At 43.7% G+C, this 20,034-nt stretch overlaps 1 protein-coding gene across 1 annotated transcript in view; it reads left to right on the plus strand.

The window, feature by feature from the left end:
- LOC145395514 (cytochrome P450 4C1-like) overlaps positions 1-18,593 on the plus strand; it is a 192,746-nt gene extending 174,153 nt beyond the window's left edge. Inside the window, exons 9-10 of the mRNA XM_080269123.1 lie at positions 2,838-3,017; positions 18,430-18,593. Coding sequence (XP_080125249.1) covers positions 2,838-3,017; positions 18,430-18,593 — 344 coding nt within the window. The remainder of the gene's footprint in view (positions 1-2,837; positions 3,018-18,429) is intronic.
- The last annotated feature ends 1,441 nt before the right edge of the window (positions 18,594-20,034 follow it).

The raw sequence follows: 20,034 nt of genomic DNA on the forward strand, positions 1-20,034 counted from the left end.
CAATTCCATCATAGTATACTGGCTGAAAATGCCATAGTATCCATAGTGAAGGAAGAATCAGGATGAGGGACAAGATAACCATGCCCCCCAGTGGGTTGGGATTGATGCTTATGAGAGCCCTTAGGAGCAGCCTTCCCAGCACCAGAAACCCACATCTTCTGTCTAACATCCGAAAGCAAACATGAGGACAAGGAAGTAAGTTTTACAACACTCCTTCCTGGAGTGGGCACACCAGTTTGTTTGGAAGGTGGCTTAGGGGCCGCCTTTGGAGATATACGACGGCCACAGCCAGTGCTCCCACCAAAAGCCCAAGAAGTAGAAGTAAAGTTCACAGGACCTGAATCTTTTAAGAAGGCCATCTCATGCTTCGGAGCAGAAGCACCAGCAAGCTTTCCATCAACATCCCCAGGTGAGGACGGGACCAGAGGTAAACCATCAGCTTCAGATGTCACCTGGATAGATCCCTCAGCTTGCTGGGCAGAGGGAACAGGAGAGGTGTCGACAGTCAACGACAGAGACCTTAGGTGGCCGGTCTTCATGCTGAGAGGATTCTGATGAACAAAGGTGATATTTGCCAGGTACAGGTAGAGCCTTGGGCATACTGGGTAAGACGGGAGAAGGAGTCCAGTCAACGTGGACATCTGCCACCGCCACAGAAGTGTGCAAGCCGTCAGCCACAGAAGTGGGAGCGGAAACAGTCGGAGCCAACTTCAAATCTAGGAATTTAGTGTATTGGTTAGGTACAAAGAAGTCAGGCATCATCTCAGTGAAGGGTAAGAGAGTTTTCTTGGAGGGCTGTGTGTTGCTCCCTCGAAAGCACTCTTTCCCCTTATTGCCCTTACGTGGTACAAGGTCAGCAGGAGCAACGACGTGGCTGGTTGTCAGGAACTCGTGGGCCCGGCCACCTGCCACACAAGTACCAAAATTGGACGGAGACTCAGCCATAATAAGACCATAAATAACTTCATTCCCCCACCCCTCTACCTACCACGAAGCCCAACAAGAGGAGGTTGTATGCCAGGGACAACACCACTGGCGACCCCAGAGATAGAAGGAGAGTATATGCAGGTAACCACTGGGAACCTGGGCAAGGGTGAATCCAGGATGATAGGAGTCACCAGGCCCCCCAGTGCCCACTTGACCCTACCCAATGCATGACCAGCTGATTGATCTGGTCGGGCCCAACTAGGCCACCCGTCTAGCCAGAATAAGAGACCAAAGAGGTGTATTGCTAGCTGCAGGGTGCATCGTGCAACATCGCTAAACCTCCAGGACTCCCGTCTCTCAGCATTACGGGACGCCACGCACGGCTAACACGTGGGGAGGCAACAATCCCTCCCTAGATGGCAAATGGCCAGGGACTAACATCACCAGCAGGCCTCCTCCACCAATGATGTAGGGGGTGCTTGGTCCAAAAGGCCATTAGATGCCAAACTCTACAAAGGTAGGCATGCCTTCAGAGTAGGTGGCACTGCCATCCTTGCTTCAAGCCCCACCACTGCATCAAGGTGACCCCCCCTCAACTGGGTGTCATTGCAGAAACAGGCCCCTGAAGGAATATAGGTGAGTGGAAGATTGACATCTAGGGGGTACACCAGAGATGGGATTATTCTCTAGCTTTCAGTCCTCCAAAGAGTGATGGTATTATTTTCGGCAAAGTGCCCTGTATCATTGCATGAGATTCAGCTGTGTGTGTGTGTGTGTGTGTGTGTGTGTGTGTGTGTGTGTGTGTGTGTGTGTGTAACTCCTCCAGGGATATTTGATGAATTAGAAAGAAACGTCTCAGAAGAGTTTGTCGGGGTACTGGAAAGGTCTTCCACTTTGCATAAATTTCCAACTCTGATTTTCAGGGGGTCTTCCCCCCTGGCCAAATTAAAAACTCTATAAAATAGTGAAAGGAGGGAAGATTTGACTCCGATATCCCAGTTTATGCTGTACATTGGACTCAAATCTATAATGCCACATATAGTAAGCATGACCCCCTAATGGTTATTGGAAGTCAAACCCTATCTCAGAAATTTATTTCTAAAAAATCGGAAAAGGGGGAAAGTGTGCACATGGATGTCAATTAAACTGCTCAGGTGTGTTCGTTTGGTGTCTCGATAGTATTTTCCACGATATAACCATTTTCATTATCATTAGGGGGTCAGCCCCCTTCCAAAACTTAAAAAGGATACAATGTAGTAGAAGGAGGGCAGATATTGTTTTGATATCTAAAGATATATTGTACAATGAACTCATATCCGTAATGCAATATTTAGGTATCGGGACCCTCTCCCAGTGATTCTTTGGGAGCCAGCCCTCATTCAAAAGTAAAAATGATCAGAAATACGAGAAAGATTTGAATAAAACTTCCCTTGTGAGTTCGTCTGGTTACTCCAAAGGTCTTCCATTAAATACAAACTTACATTCACAATTTTTAGGTTGGGAAGCCCACTCAGGAAATTAAAAATTCTCAAAAATAGTGAAAGGAGGGATAATATGCAATAGATATCTTAGCAAAAGTCCTACAGAAGACACTTATTCTTAATGCGATATATGGGAAGGGTGACCTCACTGATTCTTGGGTGGGTCAGCCTCATCCTAAATATATATATATATATATATATATATATATATATATATATATATATATATATATATATATATATATATATATATATATATATATATATATATATAAAGAAAGAAAGTTAGCACATGGGTTTCAGTGAAATCAGAATACATATTGCAGTATTACATACAGTTTCCACGTTTTGTCTGAATCCCATGGAAAAATTTGCACATCAACTTTATTTAAATTTCCTACATCACTAAGTTATAAAGGCATTTTTCAGGTGATACTGTGCTTCCCACCGGGACAAATGTTGGGTTGATGATATACAAGATTCATCGTGACCCCACCCAGTTCCCTGAACCAGAGAAGTTTGACCCAGACCGCTTCCTGCCTGAAAATGTGACCAAGAGACACCCCTATGCCTTTATACCCTTCAGTGCAGGACCTAGAAACTGTATTGGTAAGATAAATTATACCAGTCCTTGTCACATAGATAGATCTACGTCTTTATACCCTTCACTGCTGTACTCAGAAACTGTATTGGTAAGATATATTATGATTATACCATTCCTTACAGCATCCATAACCCAATACCATTACAGCTTTCATTACTGGACCCAGGAAGTGTGTCGGTGACAGTCTTGCCTACTTCATTAACTTAAACATAATATAACTCGCAAATCATCCAGTCTGCTCCCACCATAAAGCTGCAGCACTCACCTCAATGTTGACTGTAGCACCAGTTGATCAAGGCAAAACTCTTGAGGTGGATTGAAAGCTGGTCTCTGGGAGAACTGGAATTCCCATTTCAACAGCCCTCAGGCCTTAATTCTGACCATCTCCCTTTGCTAAATTTTTTTCAGTGTTTCAGTGACCCGTGGAGTGTGTCAACATACTCTCCTATACATTTTCCTGTGTCTAGACCAAACAACATACACAGGTGCGCATTACACACCAAAATTCTTGTTCCAAAAGTAGCAAAATTGACATCTCAGCACTCAGCACTGAAGTCCCGGTGGGGATGGGGAGGCATAAATGTCCCACCATCCATCTCTCTCTCCCGGTGACGACCAGTTGAGATCAACTGGACCATTGTCTAATTTTTACTCAATTCTTCGATATTTGAGGACTACACTGTAATTTTCTCTCTCTGTTGAAGACCACCTCTCTTCCCCAAAGCCTCACCTTCTCTTACTCACAGAGACTCCACTGTCCGAAGCGACAGATAGTAAACCCTCCTCTGTATCCTCGTACTTTTGTTACACTCTTTTCAAAGTTGGTTGCTGTGTGTATGTATGCAACAACATGTCTTACTCTTGTGTTCCTGTCCTTGAAGCCTATGAATTGTCTACGCTCTAGTTTCGGCTACCATGTCATTCATTGACTAGATATAGCTTAACTGTGTACGTATCCCCTAACATTATGGACTGTAAGAAATTTTATAGATATCTTACTTCTAAGATGGAACATATTTCTGTTATTTTTTCTTTTCTTTGAAATTTCCATTCGACGAGATTTTAGTGTTAACCACCACCTTTGGCTCTCCTCTCCATTCACTGATCCACTTAGTGAACAAGCCTACATCTTTCTATTTCATTGACCTAGAATAGCTTCTACAGTACCCTGCCTGTATCTCTGACTGCCTTGGAGAGATTTCCAAAGTACGTGATATTGACATTCCAGCTAATCCTTTCACTTACTGTGTGAATTTTTTCATCCTACTGGATTCATATCACAATGTGCTTGTGCTTTACAGAAGTTCGCTCAGGTATGGAAGCATACATTTCTCTGAAAACAAATTTATTTAATCACGTTTGTTCTAATGTTGTCTACAACAACGAGGAGGACTGCAAAAAGTACTAGCATCAACCCACCCCTGCATCTCGCCTCGTTTATATTTGAGCCAGTCTGTTGTCCGCTATGTTAAAAATAATTTCATTCATATTAAAAGCACTGAACTTTCAAAATCAAAATATTTCCTTACCATAAACCTTTCCAGCAACTTAAGTTCCTCCTCCTTCCCCCCTTCTTTTCCGCACTGATGGTTCTGAAGTTGTCTCTTCTACTGAAAAGGCAGAACTCTTCACCCAGACTTTCCTTTCCTGTATCACCATGGTTGATTTCAATGCTGTTCCTCCATCTCTTCCCCCTCTGGCTTCCACGTCGTTTACATTTGAATTTCTTCAGTTAATTTACTCTCTGCCCTCATTGGCCTCAGTACCAACAAGACATACGGGTGTGATGGGGTCTCTCCTATTGTTCTGAGTGACTGTGCTTTTGTGCTTACACATTGCTTACACACTTATGCGTTCGTCCGTCGACTTGCATTTTTCCTTCTTGCTCGAAGTTTGCTCTCATTCAACCTATCCCGAAGAAGGATGACCGTTTGCAGCCCTCGAACTATCGCTCAATTGCATTAACATCCCCTATATCCAAAGATTTCTAATAGTAAATTTTGAAGCACCTTTTCTATTATCAGTATGAAACGCGATTCTGCACTTAGTGAGCGAGTGAGTTTTTGTAACTGTTTTCCCTTTTGCACTGTGTTTTGGTCAAATAATGATTTTGTGAATCATAAAACACAAAACTGAATTTATCTACCTTTCATCAAGAGAAAACATATTACTGATCCAGCTTCACTATGTAAGAAAATATCAACTGAAAAGCATGACAGTTGGGTTGATTGGAGCTGCTCATTGTACACAGACAATAAATTTCGCTCGTCAGCTTGCTCGTAATAACCTTCACCCGACAGCCAGTTTGGGTTCCGCCTGGAATACTCCACTGGAGATCTCACCTTACTTTCATAATCCGGGTCATCCTACTCTTGGGACGTTGGCAAAAACTTTACCTTTGCACTTAACATCTCAAAGGCTTCTCTTATGGTCTGGTATAAATCTTTAATTTCCATACTGCCCTTTTACATACTGTGTCCCTTTATCTGTGCTTTCAGGTCCAGCTTGCATTCACTGTATTGCTGGTGTTGTAAAGGTTAATACTATTCTCCTGGTGCAATTAACTGTGGTGTTCTTCAGTTTTATCCTGTTGCCAACTCTCTTTCTTTAATAACTTAGGCTGTACATCTAAATATATCCATTCATATGCTGGCGACTCCATTCTTCACTGTTCCAATCACTTCTCACATCGTCCATCACAACATTTACTTCAACAAACACAGGATGAGGATATGGCACACTAATTTCTAACTTGACTCATATGTCTAATTGGGGTTAGAGTAACCTTGTTGTTTTTAATCCATCATGGCTTAGTTTCTACATCTCTCATTCCCCCAAAGTCTTCTACAGGAGTATCTGTTAATATTCAACAAAACTGATCTCAGCCATGAATCACTGAACATTCTTTGAGTTTAATTCTATTGGTATTTTTCGTGGAAAGATCATATTACCTCTTTTGGCAAATCTGCTTCCAAGAAATTAGGTGTGCTAACTGACTTCATAATTTCTTTTCACCCACATAACTGTTGGCTTTATATAGGGAGTTTATTAGCCCATGTGTGGAGTAGTGTTCATGTGCGTGTGGGAAGGGGAGGTGGGGCTCCTCACATACAGTTCTTCTCAACTGGGTTAATCAAAAGTATTTCGTCTCATTAATCCTCCTTCTCCTACTTACTCCCTACAGCCTCTCTCTCTCTCTCTCTCTCTCTCTCTCTCTCTCTCTCTCTCTCTTTCTCTGCTGCGCTGCTGTATTTTTATCTCTTTTTCTATCACTACCACAGAGGTCACTGCTTTTTGGAACTGTCTCTTTGCATCACATCTCATTCCATTTCAACGGATGCATTACACTCATCTGCATCTGACAGCAAACTCTCATCCCTTTTCACTCCAGTTCTACCATACAGTACACTCCCTCCCCCCTTGACCACCTAGACTGGCTGTCTCCTGTGATGTAAGAGTTTTTTGTTTTTCATTGAGTTTATTATTATATCTCTGGCCTAATACTCCTTACTGTGGGTGATGGCAGTAAACCAAAAAAAAAAAAAAAATCAGATCAAGCCTGAAGATGGAATAAGATAGTTCCGAAACATTGCTGCCTGGAGCAGATCGTAGAGGTTGGTGTAGATTGTAGCTCCGATCTATCATGACCAGTTGTGGGTGGGGAGGGGTAGGAGGATACGTCTAGCCGATCCTTATAGTCCTGAATAGGAGGGCGAGGTGGACCACCTTCCTCCACCTGAGGAGGGAAGAACACATCGACCTTCTCCCCAGCCAAGGAGCAAGTTGATGCATCCTCAGCCATGGAGATGAAATTAGAAGAATCCCTCCCCTCCTCGGTCTTCAGCCGTGGCCGTAGCCATGTCCAATTCCGGTGCCAGGTCAGTGATCTGTTTTGCAGTCTTCCAACTGAGTGGGGCATCCAGCCTCAGACTCCTCTGATGTGTCATGCAGGGAGCAGCAAGTTGCGGCTGCCAGTCCTGGTGGTCCCGTTGATGGAAAATGGAGTATTCATCGAGGCCAAAGCACTTGGGGATGACAAGGTGAGGCAGCCTATTCTCCTTAACCCACCCCATCCCAGCAGATTTTTATCCAAGGACCTCCCCCAGTCCTGGCAGATTTTCATTTCTTTGGGGGGGGGGTTAAACCTCCGCTTTTCATGAGAAACATTGAAAATTCATAGAGAAATTGCTTACCTGGGATTTAAAATGTCGATACAGGTAACAATACCCTTACCTGGCTGTGTTTTATATGGGGGCTGACTCCAGTGAAAACATGCTCTATTGGAGGTGTAACTATTCCAAACCACTCATGAGGTATTTATTTATTTATTTAGTATGAATTTATATGTAGTACAAGAGTATATTGGTTTTCACAGGGTAATATAGGCGATATGAGCATTGTTTCACTCACCAAACACATCAACATACAGCAACTATTTTGATGACATTACCTGATCATCATTTCTGACTGTTTCTCCCTCTAACGCTACATAAACTTTGTCCTCCACATTGTCATCGATTGGGGAATCACTCTGGCCTTGAATTTCATACCGTGGCACGACATGTCTTAACTGGCCAGGTCACTGGTAACAGATGAGTTGCCGAGACAATGGTGTGGGGGGTGGGGGGAGGTCACGTGGGGTAAGACATTGTCTCCACCTGGCACCAGGTAGAGAAAGGTGTTCCGTGTATACTTACCAAAAATCATGCGTGAAATTTGAAAAATGTGCAAATGACGGACCTTGCAATTGCAGCGCGTTATATATGTCAACAGGAGTCACAGTGACAAAACGTTTGGACGTATAGATATGTCAATGGGATGCAGCTGTCACAGTTCACATCAGCACAACAGTGCTTATCTCCTCAGGACTCACAGGATCCCTGGCCTGGTGTCCCCGGGCCATGAGACTCTGCCGTGCATAAGTAGAACCCTGTGTGGCCATGCCTCCCAGTCCAGTAACATCCTGAGCCTCAGGACCCTTGGGAGTCCCAAACAGACAAATCTTCACTGACTCACCATCTGTGAGGGAGCCCTGGAGATGCCGAGGGTTTGGTGCAATGACAGCCTGCTGGTGCATGAAAACATCAACGCCATTATCATGATGCTTGATGAAACCACACCCCACCTTGGTGTTGAACCAAACCACGGTTCTCCTGATCTACTTCTGGGCCGCTGGAAAGTGAGATCAGCTACCTTGTCCATTGTAGCTTGATCTGCTCTCTCTCTTTCTCTCTCTCTCTCTGATGGTTTTGTCGTGGGTGGCTGCTTATACGATTCAGGTGAATCAGGTGGAGACCAGTGGATGGAGCTGATCAGCTAAGCTGACCACTCATTGACTGCTTCATTGGCTAAGCATGTGTGGCATTTTGATGATGGTAGGATTTGGAAATCTTCAACTTATGTGTTTATTGTAGGTTGTTTGGTGATAATGCAGATTGACTCCGGAAAGAAGACATGGCAAGGGTCTTGTCCTCTGTCAGTTATTTTGGTCTGCTTATACAGATCTTGGCGTGTCAGATGGGAGTTATTTAGGATGGCATAGTGGTTCTTTATGGCTTCATTCTGTATGTGACAGGTGAGGCACCTTGATAGTCTAGTCTATGTCATTCCAATATGTGGGTGAGGTCATCAATCCTCACTGTCGCAGTTATGCTGGTAAATGATGTGGTCCTCCTGAAAGGATGTCTTGGTCATGGTGGGTCTGTTGCAAAGCAGAATGTGGGCTGTTTTCTTTGTGTAGTAGTAGATAATAAGAGTAAGGTGTGGTTCTGGGACTGTAAGGCATACATTTATGTACACAATATCCATGATAATCTTCCCATATGTCTTGTAGTCTGTAGACATGTGCTTTCTGTAGTATATCTTGATGTGTTCACCGATTGTGGGTGAAGTGGTGTCTCCACTATCAACGCCACCATCAACGGCCTACATCTTCAGAAGCTAACTGGCAGGTACTCACCCAGATACACCTACAGCAACATCAAGATGAACAAGCTTGGTAGCCCTGTATGCCCTATCATCTCACAAATACCCAACACCACCTACACAATAGCCAAGAGACTCAACGAACTCCTGACACCATATATACCTAACACATACAGCCTATCCTCTACTCTGAACTTCCTTGAAGTCCTACGTGATGCCCATCCCGCTGACGACCACACCATCATCTCTCTCAACGTCGAAAGCTCGACCATGTATACCACTGTGAAGACACCAACACCCTCAACATCCCAGAGGTGACCCTGAAGACTCTGCTGGAGCTCTGCATGAAAGATGCTCCTTTCACATGCCTGAGCAGTCAGATGTATCAGCTGATCGACATTGTACTGATGGTCAGCCTGTCGGAGTTCTTTTCACTAATTTCTACATGTGGACCATCAAATAGAGATTCCTAGTTATTAGCCGATGTATACTGCCACTATGTCGATGACACCTTCATTTGTATCAAGGACCTTCAGGAGTACGGACACAATTTCATCGCTGCCTCTGTACTTAACTTCATCCATGCATAATCCAGCAATGGACAACTCCTCTTTCTGGGCATACTTGTCACTACACACAACGTGAGATTCAAGACTACAGCATTCACCAAGCCCACAAACAAAGGACTTTTCATCAGTGGAGATAATTAGCGCCCCAGATGTTACATGCACTCCACCATCAACGCCTACATCAGGGTAGCCTTCTCCCACTGCTCCACTTGGAAAGATGCCTACCAGGAACGCATGAATCAAGTCCTCGTTAAAAACGACTACACTAACACTGACATATTAAATGTAATTAGGCGACACATGGAAAAATGATACACTCTCCAAGACACCACTACACTGACAACCAGTGAACACATCAAGGTATACTACAGAAACCACATCCCTACAGAGTACAAGATGGATAAGATCATCATGGACACTGTACACAGAAATGTATGCCCTACTGACCTGGAACCACACCTTACTGTCATAATCTACTATAAAACAAGGAAAACAGCCCACCCTCTGCTTTGCAACCAACCTGCTGTGACCAAGACGCCCGTTCAGGAGGACCATGTCATTTAACAGCATAACTGCAACAGTGAGGAGTGTGGACCTGCCTCACACATTAGAATGACACAGACCAGACTATCGAGGCACCTTACCTGTCACCTACAGAATGAAGCCACGAAGAACCATTATGCCTCCCTACACAACTCCCACCTGACACGACAAGACCTGGATGAGAACACCAGAATAATCGACAGAGGATAAGACCCTCACCATCTCTTCTTTCTAGAGGCAGTCTACATTATCACCAAACAACCTACAACAAATACACAAGTCGAAGATTTCCGAATCCTACCATCATCAAAACGCCTCATAAGCTTGGCCAACGAAGCAGTCAATGAGTGATCAGATTAACTGATCAGCTCTGCCTACCGGTCTCCACCTGATTCACCTGAATCTTATATAACTAGCCACCCATGACAGAACCATCAGGAGAGAGGTCGTGGAGAGCAAATCGAGCCACGATGACGGACGCAGCTCCTGATACTGCCTACGAAACCACTGAGGGGGGGCAAAGAGCAGACCTCAGTCTCTGGTGGCTCAGAAGATCAAAGGAACCATGGTTTGGTTCAATGTCAGCGTGGGACACAGTTTCATCAAGCATCAGGACACTGGCACTGATGTTTTCGTGCACCACCAGGCTGTCATTGCACCAAACCCTCGGCATCTCCAGCACTCCTTTGGTGTCAGTGAGCTGGTGGAGTTTTGTTTCTCTGGGCCTTCCAAGGGACCTGAGGCTCGGGATGTTACTGGACCAGGAGGCATGGCCATGCAGGGTTCTGTCTATGCACAGCAGTGTCTCATGGCCCTGGGACGCCAGGCCAGGGATCATGGGAGTCCTGGGGAGATAAGCACTGTCGTGGAGATGTGCATCGAAATGATGAAGGTTTTTTGTAGGGGTGACAATGGGGCTTTGTGCATTTTGCTCCCTAAGATCGTTGAGGAGAATGGGCTGCCTCACCTTGTCATCCCTGAATGTTTCGCCCACGATGTTCACTCGGTTCACCATCAGGAGTGTTGAGCCCGGCAGCGGCGACCTGCTGCCCCCTGCACAACACCACGGAAGACACTGAGGCTGGATGGTCTCCTCAACCGACACAACGTCCCATCGATCACTGACCCGGATCCAGACCTGACCAAGGTACAGACAGCTGTCTAAATCCACTAACTGCCATCAGTAACTCAGGAGGGACAGGACTCTTCTGACTCTGCCTCCATGGCAGAGGATGTGTCAACTGGCTCCTCAGCAGAGGAGGAGGTCAGGGAGTCCCCCCCTCCTCCAGAAATGGAGGGCACTCCATCTCGCCCTCCTATCATGGACCACAAGGATCGGCTAGATGTAGCCTCCTATAGACATTTCCTGGCCCTTGATGCTCACACCCGGTTGTACCAGCTCGGAGCCACTATCTACTCCAATCTCTAAAATCTGCTCCGAGCTGCCAACCTCAGTGAGGATAATCAACTTATTTGTTTGTCAGGGGGGAGGAGGTGCATCTAGCTGATCTAAGGGCCTTTTACCATATGTTGCCTCCACGCTTGTCCCCTTAGATGGGCAATTATGTGCAGTGCTGGTGCTGCAGTAACAGATTGTTGCTTTTCCATGTCTTGTTTGGCTTAATGCCCCTCATAGTGGGCGATGATCATTAAGGAAAAAAAAAATAATAATCAGGTGGGAGATAGGTGGAGAGCAGATCGAGCTACGATGGACAACACATCTGCTACTGCCTGCAACCCATCAAGGGTGTCAAATACCAGACCTCAGTTTCCGGCACCCCAGAAGATCAGGCAAGCCATGGTTTGGTTCAACATTTGGGCGGGATACAGTTTCATCAAGCGTCAGAATACTGGCAGCGACATTTTCGTGCACCACAAGGCTATCGTTGCACCAAACCCTCGGCATTTCCCGCGCTCCCTTGGGGATGGTGAGCAGGTGGAGTTTTGTCTCTTTCGGACTTCCAGGTGTTCTGAGGCTCAGGATGTTACTGGACCAGGAGGCGTGGCCGTCCAGGGTTCTACTTATATACTGTGGTGTCTCACGGCTTCAGGACACCAGGCCAGGAATCCTGGGACTCCTGGGGAGATAAGCACCATCATGGAGATGTATATACATCGCGATGGTGAAGGCTTTTTGAGGGAGTGACAAGGGGGCTTTGTGTGTTCTTCTATCCAGGATCTTTGAGGAGGACGGACTGCCTCACCTTGTAATCCCCAAAGTGCTTTGCCAGCGATGTAAATTTGGCTCCTTGCTGGCAGAAGCACCCGGCCCAGCAGCCGAGACATGCTGCCCCCCGCACAACACCGCAGAAAAGGTTACGTCTGGATGCCTCACTCAACAGGCAGACTGCCACCGCAATCACCAACCCAGCTCCGGAAATGGACACGGCTCAGACCACAGCTGAGGTACACCATCCATCGTCAGAGACTGAGGAGGGGCAGGACTTCTCTGACACCACCTCCATGGCCGAGGGAGCATTGACCAGCTCATCGGTAGAGGAGGGGGTCATTGAGTCCTCCCCCTCTCCAGCAGTGGAGGGCATCCTATTTAACTCTCCCATCATTGACCACAAGGATCGACTGGATGTGTCCTCCTGCCGATGCTTCCTGACCCTCACGGTCCACACCCTGTCGTACCAGCTCGGAGCTACGATCTTCCCCAACCTCTACGATCTGCTCCGGGCTGCCAACCTGGGTGAGGATATTCGACCCGTCTTGTTTGTCAGGGGTGAGGAGGTGCATCTGGGCAATCTATGATCATTCTACAGTATCATACATTACCTCCACATCTGGCCCCTTAGCATGGTCGTCTTGTGCATCGCTGGTGTGGCGAAGACATGATGTTCTCTACAATCTAATTTGGCCTAATACCTCATACAGAGGGCGATGGCCATAAATCCACCCCCCCCCCAAAAAAAAAAAAATCGGAATGAGCCTGAAAATGGGACAAGATAGTTCCAAAATGTTGATGTCCTTTGTGGAACTCCTGAAGAAACTCCATGATCACCAAAAAATTGTACGGCAAATAGAAACCTCACATAAGAAAATTAATAAATGAATATATGACATAGCATTCAACCTAGTATGCCTCCAAGAAAACACACACACACACACACACACACACACACACACACACACACACACACACACACACACACACACACACACACACACACACACACACACACACACACACACACTTTTATGGAAACTGTACCATGAAGGAGGAATCCGAGGCAAACTGTACTGTTGGATACAAGATTTTCTCAGAAAAAGGGAAATGAGAACAGTACCAAGAGGAAATTACTCATCATGGAGGGAAGTGACTAGCGGAGTTCCACAGGGCTCAGTGCTGGCACCAATTATGTTTTCAGTGTATATAAATGATACAGATAGTAACTCTGGAAATGAAAGCTATTTAAATATGTTTGCTGATGATGCAAAAATACGAAGGAGAAATCCTAACACAGACTTTTGTAAAGAGCTACAAGAAGAATTTAAAAAACTTCATGAATAGAGTAATACATGGCAAATGGAATTCAATGTGGACAAGTGTCATGTAATTAAGTCTGGTAAAAGTGGGAAAAGACCAGATTGGGATTATAAGTTAAGAAGTAAAATCCTTCACATATCAGAAAGAGAGAAGGACTGAGGTGTGATTATCAATAACAGACTATCTCCGGCTGACCACTTAAGTGAAAGGGTACGGAACATGTATACACTGCTTGCAAATATGAGAATAGCATTCACATACATAATTGAAGACATGCTGAGGAATATAATAACATCTTTCATTAGACCAACCCTGGAGTATGCATTAGTAGTCTGGAATCCTCATCTCAAGAAACACATAGATAAGATCGAAATAGTTCAAAGGGCTGCTACAAGATGGGTACCAAGCTTAAGTGATCTAAGCTATGAAGAAAGACTAGAAAAACTGAATCTGCTAACACTAAAGGAGAGAAGGAAAAGAAAAGACATGATTATGCTATATAAATGCATATCAGGGAAGGAGAAAATAGACATAAATTGATATATAACCTATGGGGAGGCATCAGCAAGAGGACACTGCAAAAAACTGTATAAAATTAGAGGCGATAAACACGTAAGGAAATTTAGTTTCCCAAATAGGGCAATTGATCAGTGGAATGCACTACCGAATGAAATAGTGTGTGCCAAAACAATTAATAAATTTAAGGAAATTTATGATAAAAATGGTTTAAGACACGGGACAGTACGAGCTTGACTCATTCCTGTAAAGATACAATTAAGTAAGAACGATTAGGTAAGAACACACACACACACACACGAGCACATGTGCATAGCAGGTGATGGGGTGTATGATGACAATGACATGCAAGTGTGCAGAAGAGGGTACTGGACATTAACTTCGATATCTCTCCAAAATTTTCCTTGCGTTTATTAGGTTGCAGGTGTTTGACAATTGTATGCAAACCTGAACACCACATTTTACACACACTGCATCAGTATACCACACAGTGCGGAAATAGTGAAAGGAACCTGTCGGGGTGACCCAATGGCACTTTGATAGGGGAAATTGGGATGGTTTTGGAAATTATCTTGCTGACATTCCATGGCAGTCGTTCTTCCCTAGTGATGTCAGTTTTACCCAGTCCCACATTTGCGACTTAATGCTACCTGGTCTGGATTTATTCACACCAAGTCAACAGTTCATTATAAGATTGAACTCTCCATAATGGTTTGATAGCACCTGTGCCAGAGTAACAGCCCAAAAGTCATTACCATATAACTCTTACTTAAAACCACAAACATCTGAATCACTCTCAATTTGAAAATGCTAGAAACCATGCAAAACTGTAAGAGATCTCGCTAAATCAAACTTTCTTCAAAATCAAGCATCAGAACTACTTAACAACCATAATGACAATAGAATATTCTGGTCAAGTCTCAATTCTTTCAATAATAACTTTAACAAGTCATCATCCATTCCCCCACTAAAATCTTCAGATGGCAACATTACAAATGACCCGCGTGGGAAAGCAGATATCTTTGCCAGTACATTCAACAGAAATTCTACCATAGAGGAAACCAACCAGAACGTCCCAGTACTAGAACTTGACTTTCCCGAAATTGTTCCACTTAAAATACAGACAAGATACGTAAAATCTATCCTAGACAATTTACCTACCAACAAATCTCCAGGCCCAGATGAAATTCTTGCAATTGTTTTGAAAAAGTGTTCGCAAGAACTTGCCTCTGTTCTTGCTAAATTATTTAGACTATGCATACGTACTTCTTCATTCCCTAATTCATGGAAAGAAGACAATATTCACCTAACACTTAAGAAAGGAAGTTCCCCTGACCCCTCTGATTATAGACCAATAACTGCCACATCTTCTTTTGGTAAGGTATTTGAAACTTTAATTAATAAGCTCATAGTCAAACATCTTGAATCCAACAACTTAATTAGTGACAGACAATATGTTTTTCGCCATGAAAGATCCACCATTGACATACTCAGTCTTCTGACTCATACCATCCATCAATCAATCAGCCTACATGGAGACTTTATGTCGTAGCCCATGGTATTTCTACAGCTTTCAACAGAGTATGGCATCGTTCCCTGTTGTCCAAACTCCCTTGCTATGGACTAAAGTCTTTTGTTCCTTTGATTTCCTCATATCTCAATGAAAGAAAAATTAGATTAAAAGTAGATGATGTATATTCCAACTTTCATTCAATTAACGCCGGCGTACCGTAGGGATCAGTTCTGGTGCCAACCCTGTTCCTGATTCATAATAATGATCTCTTATCTGTCACCCACAATCCCATCCATTCATATGGAGACAACTCAACTCTTCATAATTCATTCACAATGAGACACCCATTTACGAAGTCTGATTCTCTAACTCTCAACTCAGTACAGCCATCACCATAAATCAAGATTTATCTGCGATCAGCGAATGGGGACCTTGTCTCATTTAATGCTAGTAAAACTAAATATTTACAAATTACTAATAGACAGGTATTGCCAGATTCGTATATTGCCTTCAGTGCTACAAATATTCCCATCTCCAAAAGTATTGAAATTCTTGGTGTCTCACTTAACAATGCCCTCAGCTGGACTTCTCATGTCAGATCACTTGCAAAACTGCCTCAAAGAAACTTGGATTATTGTACAGAGTCCGTAACTTCTTCACTGACAAGCAGTTAGGTATAATTAATATGAGTCATATCCACTCTCAGCTTGAATACTGCCGACCCTTGTGGAATGGATGTGGAGAGGTTGCATTAAAACAATTAGACAAAATTTAGAACAAAGCTGTTAGAATTATTAATAACCCTGCTATTCCTAATAAACTACCTCCCCTACAAGTAAGAAGGAACATTGCCTCCCTTGCATTATTTTACAGATATTTTCATAGCAAATGCTCAGACGAAGTTGCGTCCATTGTGCCACCTCTCCATGCTTTCCCTCATGCTACACGGGCATCTTGTAGTGCTCATGACTGGAATGTCATTCAGCCATATTGCAGAACTTCTGTCTATCAGAATTCTTCCATTCCCCAAACTGCATCTCTCTGTAACTCACTTCCTCATATCTGTTTCCCTCCAAACTTCACCCTACAACTGTTCATTTCGAACTGTTACAGATATTTTATGAACAGAGGACACCAATAATCTGGTGTATGGATTAGTTTTTTTTTTTATTCATTTGTTTTTCCTTCCTCTGTTCCGTTATTAAAAAAAAAAAAAAAAAAATGTGATGCTCTGTGCGGTGTATGGTATATTAAGGCATGAGGTGCGGTCTCCATGATCAAAATCGTAGTATCTGTTTTAACACTATTACGAAAGTTTGAAAAAGAGTAAGGTGGACGAATCAGCCATTATTTCACTGCTCCGAGAGAACTGCAATTTTACTCCACTGTTCACCAAAGAGTCCTGCTGGAAACTGAAGATTTCCCTCTTGCATTGTTTTGAAGTGGTATATTGTGAAATAGTAGCCAGCTTTCCGGTAAGAAAACTCTATAATAGCAAATAATGTGGAAAAAAAAAAAAAAAAACTTTGGCTTCTGCTAGAGTAAACATTCATATACCAGGAACTTTCATAAAGGTTTTGTCTTGTAACGAGGTGCTGGAGAGGGACACCTTTATGTGGTGGATCCGATATTGCCGAATGGCGAAGCTGGTTAAACAGTGGCCCTCATGTCCTTCCCTTTCCCCAGAAAGGCGGATGTTGGACTGCATGAGAGGGGCAACTTCGATTTGTAGTCCACAAGGTTCATGTTTCAGAGAGGTCTGTGGTTACTACTACTACTACTACTACTACTACTACTACTACTGTACTACTACTACTACTACTACTACTACTACTACTACTGTACTACTACTACTACTACTACTACTACTACTACTACTACTACTACTACTGTACTACTACTACTACTACTACTACTAATAATAATAATAATAATAATAACAATAATAATGATACTATTTTCTTTTCATATTTTACTACTTTAAATCACATCCATGCATTTGGAAAGTATTCTTTCAAGACCAACACCAACGATCATAATACAATTCACCATTTGGAGTTGCAGTGTGAAGTCCAACACCAGCCTTCTTCCTTCACTCCACTGGCCCTAAACACGCCAGTGACAGTGGTTACCAACTATACAGTATTGTACTAGTTTCTCTAATTATTTTTATCGTTTATTAAAATTACACTAACAATAATAATATTATTTTATTGACGTTGATGAACTGTGCAGCTCACGACCATTGTACGCTTGAGAGCTGATGATCTTGCAACCCTAAGGCATACGAGTGCAGACCTCACGAAAGTAAAAGCCATCTGACATCTCATCCAGGTCATAAAAAACTCTGAGTTGATACTTCTCGTCAGAAGAACTTCCGCCAGCCTCCTGTGGAATCTCCCCGACTTTGTACCCATCCCATCTGATGCTGTGACAACTAGGGGAATGAATCAACCGTGGTCCACATGTTAGATTCTTTCTTTACAGCTTCTGCATTTTTTCCTATTCATTTCCTTTGTGTGTAGTTTCCAGACACAGTTCTTCTCCTGATGTAGGAGAAAGTCTTCTGCCCATATGTCCAGAAACCTCAGGCCACAGGCACTCTGCTGCGTTAGCTTTTCTACTAGCCACCCGTCGTAGAAGGTTAAGACATCAATACATTCTTGTTAAAGTACGGAGAAGGACACACTGAGGAGAGACAATGCAACTGTCTTTTTTTTTAAAGAGAACTTACTAGTTTTTTTAAGGACTTCAATACTGTGTATTGGACCTCCTAACTGCAGCTGTAGATTACATCAATTCAGTTTTCAAACAGTATAAAACACCATTGACAGCAGCTGTACATTTAAAATCTGCAGGTCAGAAGTTCGCCATGATGGAGGAGAAGGTGGTGCTGGGTAACGTGCTGCGACAGTTCAGAGTGGAGAGCGATACGCCAATGGAGGACATCCAGCTCCTCTGGGAAGTTGTCCTCAGACCCAGATATGGCAACTTCATCAGGCTCATCCCCAGGAGACCATGACCACAGGAGCTAAGAGTGAAACAAGTATGGCTGGCAGTGGATCAAGTGTGACTGATAAGGAAATCGCAACAATCAGAATATTGTAAGGTTTCCAATACAGTTGCAACACCTACTTTCGGCATAAGATGATCCACAGATATACATGGAGAGTCATGAGGAGGATGGATGGTGAACTTGTTGAACGAAAGGCAATGATAGATTACGTGTGTGTGGATGGGCGAATGAGAAGACAAGTGTTGGATGCAAGAGTGAGGAGAGGGTGGGAGAATGGAATCTAGGACCATCACTTCGTGATGGCCAAGGAGTGGCTGCAAAGAAAATGGGTGAGGAGATGAAGGGGAAAACAGGAGGAAACAGCTCCTGTAAGAAGAGTGGAGAAATTGCAAGATAATGAGATAATGACAGAGTAGAAGAGCACAGTGGAAGAAAGACTGGGAAGGTATGAGTTAGAGCAAATGGAAGGGGTGGAAGACGTATGTAAGATATTCACGGAAGAGATAGGCGCAGCGTGTGAGGTGGTTTGTGGAGTGAGGAGGAGATGCAGGGGTGTTGAAGAGACAGCATGGTGGAATGATGAGGTGAAACGAGCTGTGGAACAAAAGAAGAAGGCATGTAGTGAATGGCTAGAGACTAGAGGTAGGGGAGGAGATGAGAGAAAGAAGAGAGAGGAATATGTGATCAGGAGAAGGGAGGTGAAGAGATTGGTGAAGGAGAGTAAGAAGAAAGTGGATGAAGAGTTTGGGAGGAATCTGAGTGTGAAATGGAGGGAGAGAATGAAATTGTTTTGGAAGGAGGTAAGGAGAGTAAGGTAGTGCGAAAGAGGAAATAGATAAGAATAATAGATTGTCGGTGAAGAAGAGAGAGAAATTGAGGAGATGGAAGGAGTACTTTGAGGATTTGTTGAATGTAGAGAGTGAGAGCAGGGCGAGTATAAGTGGTTGGGGAATGGCTGGGAGAAGAAGAGATGAGAGGAGGGAGGAAGAGATCAGTAGGGCGGAAGTAGTGGAACCAATGAAGAAGATCAAGAAGGGAAAAGCCCCAGGAATTGATGGAGTGTGTGGTGAAATGCTGAAGTATGGGGGTGAGATTGTTGTGGAGTGGATATAGAAGTTGTGTAGATTGGGTTGGGAAGAGGGAAGGGTTCCGAAGGACTTGATATCAGGTGTAATTTTTCCTTTATACAAAGGAAAAGGAGAGAGAGAAGTATGTGGTAACCATGGAGATATTTGCCTTCTTAGTGTGACTGGTAAAATATATGGTAGAATTCTCATTGATAGGGTTAGCCATATAACATAGGAGCTAGTTGGAGAAGAACAAGGGGGATTTAGGAAGGGAAAAGGGTGTGTAGATCAGAATTTTGTTCTAAGATGTTTAGTGGAGGATTATCTAGAGAAGGGAAAGAAAGTGTATGCTGCCATCATGGAACTGGAGAAAGCTTATG

The sequence above is a fragment of the Coenobita brevimanus genome, chromosome 31 (genome assembly GCF_032717465.1).
Source record: "Coenobita brevimanus isolate Jiangsu-jjx chromosome 31, ASM3271746v2, whole genome shotgun sequence".
Taxonomy (NCBI): domain Eukaryota; kingdom Metazoa; phylum Arthropoda; class Malacostraca; order Decapoda; family Coenobitidae; genus Coenobita; species Coenobita brevimanus.